Here is a 14,012-nt window from a genome sequence, read left to right as displayed (position 1 = left end):
TAATTTTAAAGATTTTCATTCATGTTTCCAAACACACAGCATTAGAATATAGATAGAAGACAACATATGATCAAAGAAGGCTCATGAATATATCCATTATATCAAAATGGCACCTAGTGCACTGCCTAATACATTCATGATGATGATATAGAGATCAAAACAAAAATACATAACCAAGGAGGCTAGAAATGGCATTATCCTCCAAAATAGATTGTAAGTCATCAAGGAACTAATACAAGGGTCCAAGAGTGTTCCTCACTCCAAGAAAGTCCCAAAGTGCATGTGTACATCTTCAAAAGGTGCATCCTCCACCATGATGTCATCTAGGAGAGACCCTATGTCACCCTTTTCAAGCATGTGATTGACATGGCACCCCTCAGGGTAAGCATTGGCATCAAAGAGGGATGTGCTAGCCCTCCTAAGTCATCTCAATGATAACCATTCTCGTCTGTGCTTTGGAAGAAGGCACCACCCACCAAAATAGAGTCAAGGCCAGCCAGGGGGCATCCTTAATCCATTTGTGCATATCATCAAATAGTCCAATGTCCAAGCTTTTAAGTTTAGTGTTTTAGCATTTGGAGGCTCATCAAGGGGTGTAGCATCACGTGGAATCAACTCAAGGCTCGATGCTCATCTTTGGAGGGCTAAGGTTGGGGCCACAAAGTTAGGTTTGCTTTAAGAAAGGGGCAAAGAACCTATTGGAAGGTTTTGAAGAAGAATGAAGCTATCCCTTAAGGAATCTCTACTACATATGTGATACCAACTAAACAAACCTCTCAAGATCAAGCGAGATAAACTTATTTATGGACAAAAAACCATTAAAGTATCATCGTGAAAGCCTTGGAGTCCCCCAAAAGCAAAAAGATTAAAAAAAAATCGTTGTTTTTTAATTCACGGGCCGCTGTCATCCAACCCGGCTGAGTAGGCTCGGACTCAGCCAAGCCAGCCGGGTTATTACCGAGCCGGCCAAACCGGTTCATTGGCCTAGTCGGCCGGTGAGGCCTTGACTCGGAGCAACTCGGCCAAATCGGTTCCGAGCCGGCCGAACCTTAAAACACTGTGTGGAGGGCATGTGCCTTCTGGTTTTGGTCATGGGACTATGCGGGACGAGATTTCTAGAAGACCATCACGCCCTGCTCAGAAATTAGACATTTATCATGGCAAGAGGAAGCTGCAGATATAGATTTACTTTTCTTTTCTAGTTTCTAGTAGTTTTAATCATTGTTGACTCTTTCATATTTATTATGATATTTTTTGTAAACAACATATGACAATTTAAGTTTGAAGTTTGAAGTTGGCAATTATAACTCATTGGTAATGAATTATGAATATGATGCTTTGTGAAAGTTGAAAGTTGTTTCATTTCATTTCATTTCATGTTAGATATTCTTTGTTGTAATGGTTACACTTAGCTTACAAGTACAACTTTGGTGATCAAATATGATAAATGTTATATATTGAAATTTGAAAGCTTGAAACTTTAAAATTCATCAATCATGAGACCTAATATGTTGTATGTTACTAACTTGTGGACGTGGTTGATGAAGATTATAACTTCTAGATGATTGTTGTTATATGGTTCAATCTATGTTTTTTATGTTTTTTATATCTAAGTCATCACTCTACATGCTTTTGTTGACATCAATGCATCAAAATATAAAAAATATAAAAATATATATATTATATAAAAAACGCTTCAGGAATCGCTCCCAAACTGGGAGCTTCTAAAAATGTTGCTCCAACTCCCGCTTCCGCTCCCGCTCCCACTCCCAAGTAACCTTGGGTGGAACAACAGGGATTATTGACTGATATTTTCCTAGAGTTTGCTCTCCTTTCCACCCACCAATCTCCACACTTAGCAGCAGCAAGATGGAATTCAATTTTGCACATGAGAGATGTTGAAGAATGTAACTAGGTTCGGTCTTCATTATTGTACTTGAGTCAAGTGTAATATATTTGTCAAAAGAAAGTGAAAATAATTTTATTATTAAGTTGAACTGACTTATTAAAGCATGGGTTTCATGCTTGGGTCAATTATAGGTCAAGCCTCCAATGTAGGCTTTAGGTTATTATCAAAGTCGTTTATTGTTGGGTCAAAGACTCCTCCGTCAAGTCATCCTCTTCAAGTCAGCCTCTACAAGTCAGCCTCAAATAAATTGTCTTCAATATATATTCATGTCGGCCTTATACAGTGACACACCTATTCATATGGTCATGTCGGCCCATTAGTGATGACTGAACAACTCTATATACCCAGCTGAGATTTTCGCATTTCATAATCTCAGAACTCGCATTTTTAGAGAAGTTTCAGTGATAAAGTTTTGGTAAACCACAGAAGAGTTCGGATTAGGATTTCAGAGATGTATTTTCGAGAGTTTTTAGAGGCTCTATTTCGGTGATATGACAAGAAGGTTCTCAGGTGCAATTACAGGAGTTCGAACCACAGAGAGGAAGTCTCAGTGTCTCTACAAGAGCTCAGAAATGGTGTTTCAATGTCAAAAAGGCTCGACATTACAGTGAAGACCTTTTGTGATCGATGCCATCACAAAATGAAGTATTTGGTGCTACCACAGTGTGAAGGATTCACCACAATCAAGGTCCAAGTGCTATCACAGTTTTCAAGGATGACTTGATGGAGGATGTCTTGAGTCTAGATTGTAAGGGTCTTGGTCGTCTCATCTTTTGAATCTACTGAAGGAAGAGTTTGTGATTGGGTTTTCCCCTCGAGGGGGGTTTTGCCCTGGTAGCGTGCCTACATCTTGTGTTCTCATCTATTTGTTGCTTGGCATTAATCTTGATGATAAGAAAATATAAATAAAAGATCTAATACTAATAAAGAAAACATCACAAGTTAATGTCATGAAGAGGAAAATCATTTAACGTCCATCTCTATCGATTTTCCAACAAGAAATGAGAAGAATAGTGCTGCCACCTCCCAGATTTAGTTTCCACAATTGGCATTTGGAGCTCCAATCAGCAAATTTGAATTTCCTTGAGGTGTTTTCCATTTCTCCACTTGGAATTGGGGTTTACATTGGGATTTTCTCCCATTCTCCTATTTAAATGAGCCATTGGCTCCTATTCTCCCATGACAAAACGAGCTCTTGTGCTTGGGGAGACTATCGTGATTTGTACACTTACACTTTGATACAATAAAAGACTTGGGGGTTCCACTATGAGGTGTTATTCTTCTATGGATGTGGTATAATTCTTGATCATGAGCTTCATTTTCTATTGGTAATGTTGTGTTTATTATTTCCATATGCTTGCTAAAGATTTGTTAGTGTAGAGCTATCTTGCACTAGCATTTGGTTTTAGAGATTTATTCTAGATAAGGAATGTTTTAGTAGATTTTCATATAAATCTCTAAGATTTCCTTCTCATTATATTTTTCTAACCCATGTGGATCTAATGATTCTATTTGAAGTTTTGTAGAAAAAAAATTGGATCAAGTCTCAAGCGTGAGGGGACATTCTTGGAGGAATCAACCCACTCTTGAGCATGAACATGGAAGAACCCACATTGTGATATCCCAAAGTTTTATCATTTGATTTGTGTTTGCAGGGTCTCTTTGGCTTGGGCTTGTGGTCAAGTCTATTCCATTTAAATCATTTCTTTTAAATGTTGTGCTTACATTGATTATATTAGCTAATAAGAGCATGTGGTAGGTTAGGCAAGGAGGGGAGCCTTGCTCTTATTCCTTGGTCTAGCTTTGTAGATTATTTGTAGATATTGATCTCTCATTTTGGTGTTTTTCAATTAACCTTTGGGCTTGTCTTGCAGAGATTTTGACAGCCTTTAGAAGATTTATTTCATTTCCAACCTTTGCAGGGATCTGGGGTTCCAAAGCTGCTACATATCCACGAAAATTTTGCAGACATAACCAGCCTGTGGAGGCCTCCTTTCTCTGCTAGGCCGTGAGCTATTGAAGGATCCCCATTAAATTTATTGGTCGTGGACTTTTTGGAGGAGTTTCCTCTTGTTTACTTGCATGATGAGCTGCCACACATCTCTGTTGAAAGAGTAAAAACATGCTTCCCTCTCTGCAGTCATAACAGTGGCCAAAACAGGGCCCTATACCTCTCTTGTTGGGCACACTTCATTATCAAAAGTGGTTGATCATTTTGGGCATAAATCCGATTGGAAAGTTTCACTATTGTATGGAAATGTTCATTTGTGTCTTGTTGGGCACACTTCATTATCAAAAGTGGTTGATCATTTTAGGCATAAATCCTATTGGAAAGTTTCACTATTGTATGGAAATGTTCATTTGTGCTTCATTGCCAAAACCATTGTAAAATAACATCCCTATCTTGCTTAAGGGAAGGATCATCCCATTCCAAAGATTTGATATTATTTGTATAAGCCTTCCTAAAGCATTTGAGCCTTTCCCAACTATAAAAGAGGCTCTTAGCTTGTAAGATCATAATAATAAAAAAGGTGACATTTTTCTTGGAGCTTGGGGAGCTATCCCCTTGGCATCCATCTCCTCTTTTGGGAAAAGGCTTCTTGTGTAGTTTTTATTAGCTTTTCTTTTCTCTTTTGTTTAAAGTTAGTTTAAATGTGTTAATGCTTTCTTCATTTCATTAGGCAAGCTAAATACTTTCATGTTTTCATGCTAATCATTAGTTTTTATTTCAAGTCATCTAGTTGAAATTTTATATACTTGTTTTGAAGTTCCATGCTCAACTTGGTTTATTTGCAAACTTTGTATTCTCACTTTAAGCACTCCTTTGGAGCAACTCTTTACAAGTCCATTTATTTGCAACTTAGCTTGGGCGATCTAATTGTGCACATTGTTTCATAGCTCATTCCCTTTACAAGCAACTCGTTAGCTTATGATCTCATGAAAATTTTCAGTTAGATAATTATCATAATACATCATTTTTATTTCAAGACTTGTGAGTTGGTATTTTAGAACATTGAGCTAATCTTCGCTCCATTATTTCACTTGAGTTCGTTGGTACATGTTCTATTGAGCGTCATTTCAAAGTTTTGGAAGCACACTGTTATCAATACATATCTTGAAAGCATTGCATTAGCACTTAGGCATTTCACTTGCATCCTAAATTAGGCTTGCATTTCTAAAAAAACTACCTGCAAGCATAAGCTTAGTTGAATAGATATCTTAGGACAAAAATTTTCTGATTTTGTTTCAATTGGTGTGGAGTAAGGTTAAAATGTGTGACCTAACAATTCTCTTGTGGCCGAGCCCTTGTAGGAACGAAGGCATATGGATTGCAAGGACCTGGGAAGGGTATCCTTAATGAAGGACTAGTGCCTCCTCAGCCCATCTTCCTTGCAACTCACACCAATCTTTACCTTGTAAAAATTTGACAAGCGAAATTTCTTACCATAAATCATTTAAAATTAACCAAGATAACTTACATCTCACGTAGTCTAACATGGAATCATCTCATTTGGCATCATTTTGCTTTGTGGGCTTTTCTATCTCACTTGCAATACCATTATATTTGCTCATGGCTATTTGATGTTACCATACTTCCTTTCAGCATTGCTTTCAAACTATGAGTTTTCCTTTCTGCAAGTCGTATCTAATTGCTCACATTTCGATATCTCTTGTACTAACATTTATTTGGCAGCTTTCCCATTCTAGCAATTTACTGCATCTTGAAAGACATATTTTACATGCAAGTATTGTGATTTCACTTTGAGCATGTTAGTTCTTCAAGTATATTGGCACTGGTCTACTCATATATAATTTTCTTGCAGGATTTTCTTGTTGAATTAATTTGTTTTCTGTACATTGTTAATTTGTTTTATCTGCAATTTTCACACGATCGAACCCAAGAAGAGGAGATGAGATGATGTGATGATGATGTCACAAATGAGCCTCCTTGACTTGTATTTAGAGGCATTGGAGGAGGGGCAATTTGTCCTCTAGACCGACTTGATCAAATGTGACATTGTGGGCTTCCCTTCAAAAATACACTTTCTCTTATCCAAATCCAGTGCTCCAAACATCAATTTTGGTCCTCTCAGAACGAGGAATCTAGTCCAATGATTGGAATTTGTCACTAAGCTGCCAAATTAACACTCCCTCTCAGCTCGGGAGAAATTCCAACTACATCATGTAATCATTGTTTGTCATCAAATCATGCTTCATCTCTGCTCAACTCTATATGTTGAATCATTCTCGAATCTAAATAAGAAGAATCATAGGGGAGCTTCAGCTACCACCCTCTATATCGAGCTATGTTGCAGGAAATGTTGGGTCAGAGGGCGTTTCTAACCAAAAACGATACGGAAACACTGAAACGCATGTTACAGGTCGTATTGGCACATTTCACGAGGCTGAAACATGGCCCAATACGGACTGAAATGCGTTTCCAGGTCATACGACCACGTTTCAGCAATAAAATGACTTTTTTGGGCTTTTTCGCCTTTTTTTATTTTCGCTTCATACCAATTCAAGAGTGATACAAGGAGCTATTGAAGATAGGAAACAAAATTTTGTTGAATGGGGCAGCCTAATGTTCAAGCCTATGGCCTTAGTGTTGATATGCAATTCATGGTAATGTTAAATTCTTAAAGTAAAAGTTACATTCTCATGTGCCTTAGCCTCTCCACCAAATTTCATGTCTAGAGCACATCCGATACTACCCAAAATCAATAGATGGAAGTATAGACAAATACAAAGCTAGATTTGTTGCAAGGGGTTTCTCTCAAAAGAAAGGCATAGATTATGAAGAAACCTTTGCACCCACCACCAGGCATACTACCATTAGATCTTTAGTTTCATTGGCTGTTACAATGGAATGGAATATCCATCAAATGGATGTAAAGATAGCATTTCTAAATGGGACCATCGATGAGGAAGTATATATTGAACAATCTGAAGGCTTTGATGTAAATAGCAAAGACACTCATGTCTATAGACTCAAGAAGGCCCTATATGGTTTGAAGCAAGCTCCTAGGGCATGGTATGCAAGAATGGATGCATACCTTCTAAGAATTGGGTTCGTGAAAAGTATTGTTGATCCAAATCTCTACATCAAGGTTGTGGATAATGAGTCAGTCATTATTCTACTATATGTGGATGATCTATTCATTACAGGTGTGGAGCGAAGGATACAAGAATGCAAGAAGATGTTGGCAGCCGAGTTTGAGATGAAGGATCTGGGATTGATGCACTATTACCTAGGTCTAGAAGTATGGCAGAAACCTGGGGAGATATATCTGGGGCAAGGAAAGTATATCATCAAGTTGTTGCAGAAATTTGGGATGATGGATTCCAAGCCCATGACTACTCCTATGATCACCAATCTCAAGAAGTTGAGGAGCTCTAACTCAAGTCTCGTAGATCCTACCTCCTATCGTAAGTTGGTGGGTTCTCTGATGTATCTGGTAAATACTAGGCCGGATATATGTTTTGCTGTGAACATTCTTAGTCAGTTTTAGTTGGAGCCTCGTCATGATCACTGGATAGCTGCCAAGCATATATTGAGATATCTTCGTGGCACTATACATCACTGCCTAAAGTACAATAGCAAGGAAGTCAAGCTTAGTGGCTTCACAGATTCTGATCGGGGTGGCAGTGAGACTGATGGAACAAGTACTACAGGTGGATGCTTTAGTTTGGGATCTGCCATGATCTCATGGATTAGCATAAAGCAAGATCTCATTGCTTTGAGAAGTGTTGAAGCTGAGTATGTGGCAGCATGTGAAGTAAGAAAGAAGGTTGTATGGTTGAGGAAGCTTCTGACAAATTTGTTCGAGAAGACTCTAAGTCCTATTGTGATCAACTGTGACAATCAAAGTTGTATCAAGATGTTTGAAGATCTCGTGTTTCATGCTAGGACGAAGCATATCAACAATAAGTTCCACTAAATTAGGAACTTGGTGCAGGATGGGATCGTGAAGCTACAGTATGTCCCGACTAATGATCAGGTAGTTGATATACTAACAAAGTCTCTTCCTAATAGGAGTAGGTGGTGGGACCGTGGGATTATTCACCAATAAAGAAATCAATCCCACTCCTCCTCAGCAAGACTTGGTACAGCCACCAATAGCTTCGGCGAACTCATGGCCCGTAAACTTACCATACAGCTAGCCAGGGAAAGAGGAATAACTCTGCTGCATATATATGGACACTCTAAACTAATCATAAATTGGATGAATGGGAATTACACTCTATAAAATTATGCTCTCATGCATCATTTTCAAAATATTAAAAACTGTCCTATGGATTTCACTTCTCACCTTTGATCATGTTTACAGTGAAAGAAACAAAGAAACAGATTGCTTCTTCAAAATTGGATTGGAAATAGACCAAGGCTCATGGAAAGTACAAGAAAAAACTGAGGAGGCCTCCTCTGAATTTTTTCACGAATCCTGGCTCCATCTAGCATAACATCTCACTGGCTTTTTATGAGATACATATACTCTGTATAGGGTTTACAATTTCTGTTTTTAGCTGCTGTTACAATGACCTTTATTTTGATGCTTTGCTGATCCCTTTTTCTGATTTAGTCCTTGAAACACTTCAATGATCTCTTATAAGAAGGAATTTTGTATAGAGAACCCTGTTTTTGGTTGCCTGTTCTTGTGGAGATAACCATGTTTTTTTGGCGTTTTAGACAACTATGGTGAGTCCACCTTATATTATTGGAGCCAATTTGGAGATGTTGGTCCAGACTCCATACATCAGTCCACACATCCTCAGAGCAATAGAAACATCAGCTCCAGACTGATCCCAACTAGAACATGCCCCACCTGTCAGACTACCTCCCAAATCCAAACGAGGTACTAGAGAGCCATTTGGCATTTCCTTCTTCTGACCTGAGATGTTAGGAGTATCCCTTTCCCATACAGCCTCCCCACCAGATCATCCAACCAGACTCCTCAATGGTGCCAGAAAACTCTGATGACCCTTGCCCAATCTATCCCCCTTGCCCTAGACCAGCAATCTCTGGGGACCTTGACATCATCGGCCCCATCATTCAATCTTCCTCTCCCAATCTCTCTCGACAGGTTCCTGGGTTGGGTTATCCACCTTTCCAGTCTTCGACAATCTCACTCACTATTTTGTATCATCGTACCTTGGTCACTGTAGGCTTCCTTCTTTGTATTAATTTCGCAATTTTCAAGGAGTTGTGCTGCCACTCAGACATTGTATTCACATTGGTTGTACTCTTCAGTCCCATTGACCTACTTTTGTGGTCATCTCTCAGACATTAATAAAATTACTTTGTCTTATATATCTTATCTCAGCCAGAGGAATGCCCTGGGCATCTATGCTTGTAATTTTGTTCTCTATCAGAAATAAAACTACAATATTTTTTTTTCCTTGGGGATAAAAAATTAGCATCAACAATATATAAAGTCCTATCACAACAAAAAAGACCACCTAGAAAAACAATTCTCTAAGGACAATTTCGATAATTTTTTATTAAGTCAACTGTCAGAAACATAAAACATACCTTTGTAGAAAGCTGTCAAAAGCTCATATGTTCCAAAGCGCACTCCCAAGGCAGAAGCTTTCCCAAGGGTCATCCACCCAAGTCCACTATATAGTCCTAGATCATACACAATGCAAGACAAATTAATAATCATGATAAACAAAAACATGAAGCACATGATCCTTGAAAGGTAAATTCACTACATTTTGGACTAAATTATCTTTTTAGATGTACAACAAGTATCTATGTAGGAGAATATACATGTCAACAAGTACAAGCAGGATAGATAATATAGCAGATGACTTAGTTCAAATCAAAGTCCCCATAACCTAAGTTGCACGCTAGTGTATCAGAGGAATCTATCAAATCAAAAACTCTAATTATTAATGCTTGTATTCATTTGCAATTAATATTTGGTCATAGGAGTACCTATGTTCATGGCTGTTATTTCACCAAAGCAACAATCGATGTTGACCTCTCATGTGCAAAAATTGTTGCATTATTAGGTGAGATATGTTTTACAAGAAAGAGGTGACATAGTTGTTACATCCTCTTTTATGTCTTAATGTCCTAAAAACAAAGCAATGTAATGTGATTATCTTGTGCATGGTATAGGTACTAATCTGCGAACAAATCAAACAAACAAACAAAAGAAAATGCTATAGCCCATGACTTTGCATCATTCCCCTCAATTTAATGTGTAGCCTTAGTCAACTAGTTCATGTTTCATATTCAACATCAGCAACAATGAAACTCGGAAATAATTCACCAATGTCAGAAAATTCATAATGTTTGCCATTAAAATTTGGTGATGACAATCAAGACAATTTTGTCATAAATTCATATTCTTCAAGCAGAAACAGGTACAAATTTTATCATAAAACCCCTTTTGTCCTCATTTTATCACCATTCATCCTCTCTCTTGTGCAAAACCATTTATTGCACATTACTTTGCTCTTTTCTCATCATAAAGGAGATAAAGCTCTTTCTAGGTTGTTGCATTACGATGATGAATCTTCTCATTTATTGCTGACCTTAATAGAAATCTAACTTGAGCAGAAAAACCCCTATCTTGTTGTAGTAACTTCACTTGTATTAACTATTTTTCGACTATATGCAAGGGTTGTTGACATTAAGTTTGTACTGCAGAACCTGAGGTGCAAGAGTGTCTCTTTTCCATCATAGTACTTGTTAGAGGAAGACATGACTAAGGTCAAGTGTTTTTTGTTGAAAAAAGGCAGCTATGGTCCGAATATAACCTTTAAAATTGGAGAAAATTTGATTTTTGACCCTTGACCAAGTCAAACTCAAAAAGTCAAGTCAGCCTCACAAGCGAAATTGACCTTCGAGGACACATATAAATAGACCTTATGTTGGAGCTCATTTGGATCATCCATCACATCAAACATAGTTCGTACAACTTGCAGAAGATACTTCACACATGCGAAGGAGGAGGAGATCTGTTTTACCTGTGTTGACTTTCTGTTTTGGGACTGTTTTGACCAGCATTGACTTTGTTTTGATTTGGCTATCTTCTATTGCTTTGACCAAGCTCTTGGCTGGAGATTTTGACCAAATCTATTGCAGGGTTGACCGAACTGTTTTGGGCACTTTGACTGGGTTTAACTACAGGTCTGAAGCTAGGACTTGAACACAGATTGAGTGTGGAAGTTGAACCAATTGCATGTTAGTTTTTGTAGCATCGGAAGTGTTCTAGTCACGAAACTTCGTGGAGAGGCTAGAATACATGAGATCTCCAGAACCCAAAAATCGTTTCTAGAAATTCCAGCTAGAGTTGACTTAATTAGATTATTAACCTATTTTTAATGTTTCCTAAGTTTAAACTTAGAGAAAATTGGTTAATTAATCATAATTAATTAAGTCAAGGTGAGAATTGACAAAAAATTAATCTGAGCCCTTGCTTAAGATCTAATTTTGGTCATTGGTACTCCAACAGAGGATTATAAGAAGAAATCAATGGGCACTTGGAGAAACACACCAGAGACACTTGAGAAGTTCGATTTCCTTGGCAGTTCAATTTCTAGAGAGCAGCAGCAATTGTCGGGGAGCCAGAGATCAAAGCAAAGATAGTGAGGGGCAAAGACAATGAGGGGCAGGGGCAATGAGGTTGGAGGAAGTTTTCTAGATCCAGCAAGTGCATTTGCAAAGAGGCCAAGATTTCTCTAGGAGGCAGTGCAGAACCTGAAGAAGGCAGTTTGATTTGCTATGAAGGAAGACGTTTTCAATTCCAGAGGCCAAGAAGAGCTTCCAATGTGTCGGAGAAATGTTTTCCCAGTCAACAGCAAGCAGGACAGCTTGATTAGCAATCAATTCGGGCAACACGTGTGGTAGGCACAGTGTTGCAGGAACCATCGCCCCCCAAGGATCCAAAGGCAGATCTGCGTCCCGTACAAATCCACCATCGATCCTTCGACGAAACCGCGGATCAGAAAATCGGATCCGCGGTTCCTCCTTTTTTTGGCGATTCCTGCAAATTTGGATTCGTGGGTGCCCGATCTGTGACTCCTACTGCCCGATCCGCGACTCCTACTGTCCGATTCGCAACTCCTACTGCCCAATCCATGACTCCTACTTCCCCATCCGCGGATCCGGAAAGGATCGGGTGCGGATCTGTGGAGGTTCGGGCATGTATCCACCGCGGATCGCAAGCGGATCTGAGAGAAGGTGGACGATTCCGCAGGGATTTTTTTTGTTTTTTTTGTTTTTGGAAATTTCGAACTGTTTTGTGAGGAACTACACTTTCCGAATACTCCCAAGGTACCCCTTGATGCTCCCTAATGGTAATGTTAAATTCTTAAAGTAAAAGGATGGAAATGAAAGATAAAGGAGACATCCTTTTACTTAAATTTTTAACATTACCATGAAATGACTGATGTTTGAGAATGGTTCCAACCTCATCAGACTTCATATGGAGAAAATAGAATTTCATATCCCATTCAAAATTCAGCAGACTTAACAGTTTTCAAGATCAATGGGATTGTGGTGTTTCATTGGATTATATCATGTATGAGGGCACGTGATTGGCATTTAATCAAGAGCAACAAGCCCTATATGTACCCCAATGTTGGTGTTATTCATTGTTGAACTCCTTTGCCATGACCTTAGCAATTATGTACCCTTCACTCAAGTCAAAATCATTCATCAGGGATGTTAAGCTTTCTCTACCATATTATAAGGTTTGGATTAAGCTGTTTGATCAAAATTAGGCAATGTTGACTTAAATCCCTATAGAATTGAAGTAGAGGCAAAGGCTAGACAAGAGAAGAGGAATCTAGATTGTAGATGGTTGACGCTGGAATAATTAATCATTGATGTACAATGGATGCCATATCTATCTTGATTTATGTAAAAATATGCATGTTTTCATGTCTTATACAACTAATTTGGTATTTTGGACTTTTTTTTAATATAAATGCAAAAAAAATATTAAAAAAAAATTATATATATTTAGTAGACGCTTCGCTTCCTAGATTTTTGGAAAATGATGCTTTCGCGTCCCCGCTTCCAAAAAACGTCCCCGTTTCGTCCCCGCTTCGTGCAGCATTGGGTAGGCAGCTTCAGCCTGACGCAGGGCCTGCGCAAACCCAATTGGACGGCTTGCTTTTCAAATGCAGTCTAATGCCGAATTTGCCCATAGAGAGGGTAATGTCCCTCTAGATATTTTTGCGAGTATTTTCTCTGCAGGATAGCTAGATATCTGCATCCAGATTATTGTACTCAAAATTTCTCACGGTTACATAATGATAAAACCCTCAGTTGTTGCACCAGTTTTCCCAAGTTGGATTTTTCCAGTGACATTTGTCCAAAAAATAATTGTGTTAAATTTTTATTTGTGTGTGCTAGATTTCTCAGTTTCTAGCACTGTTATTTTCCGAAGTTTTTTTGTGAAGTTTGCAGTAGTGATTAATTTGTTGTCGTCGTAAGCAATACACTGCATAATTTAATTGCAGTTAGAAGAATTAATTCTAGTTGTTGCAATAATATTTCATAGCAAAATTTTATGAGATGCAGAATAATTTCGTAGCGCGAAATTTTCACATAGTATCAAAGAATAAGTGATCAGTCGAGAAGTTTGGAAGCGAAGGAGAGAATTTCATTGTTCAGAGGGAGCAACATGCCAAAATTCTCAGAGGTTGCGCAATACACAGTTGGGCAGTTCGAATTGTTGGGCAAGAGAGTCGATTTTCAGTTACAGGATTGCAAAAAATTTGATTTGCCCGGGATAATGAATCCAATAGTCATAGGGAGAAGCAGCAGCTCAAATTTTCGCCGAGTAGATTTCTAGTTGGACACAGAGGGTTTTGCAGCAGAATCAGCATCGGGCAAAAGAGACAAGCACACACAGCAAAGGGAAAATTTCTCTTAGGGAACTTCGAGTCTCAGAAGTTCGGTTTTTCTGCAGCATATTAGCAGCAGCTGAGTGCAGATTTTCTCACTCCAGAAGGGAGCATGTATAGTAGATCCAGCAGCCAAGTGGAGGGAAAGATGTTGATTTGGGGTAGCATCGGATGTGCTCTAGCCACAAAAATTGGTGGAAAGGCTAAGGCACATGAGATCTCCAATACCCAG

At 38.5% G+C, this 14,012-nt stretch overlaps 1 protein-coding gene across 3 annotated transcripts in view; it reads right to left on the bottom strand.

The window, feature by feature from the left end:
• Positions 1-14,012, bottom strand: part of LOC149161370 (Mitochondrial substrate carrier family protein) — a 308,927-nt gene that overhangs the window by 201,397 nt on the left and 93,518 nt on the right. For all 3 annotated transcript variants that reach the window (XM_089436972.1, XM_089436973.1, XM_089436974.1), the window contains exon 3: positions 9,444-9,539. In XM_089436972.1, the coding sequence (XP_089293098.1) occupies positions 9,444-9,539 (96 nt within the window). The remainder of the gene's footprint in view (positions 1-9,443; positions 9,540-14,012) is intronic.

Source organism: Pinus tabuliformis, chromosome 5_2 (genome assembly GCF_031772625.1).
Source record: "Pinus tabuliformis cultivar Carrire ecotype Pingquan chromosome 5_2, CPIR1, whole genome shotgun sequence".
NCBI lineage: Eukaryota > Viridiplantae > Streptophyta > Pinopsida > Pinales > Pinaceae > Pinus > Pinus tabuliformis.
The sequence above is the reverse complement of the archived record's forward strand: the minus strand, read 5'-3'. Positions and strand labels throughout refer to the sequence as shown.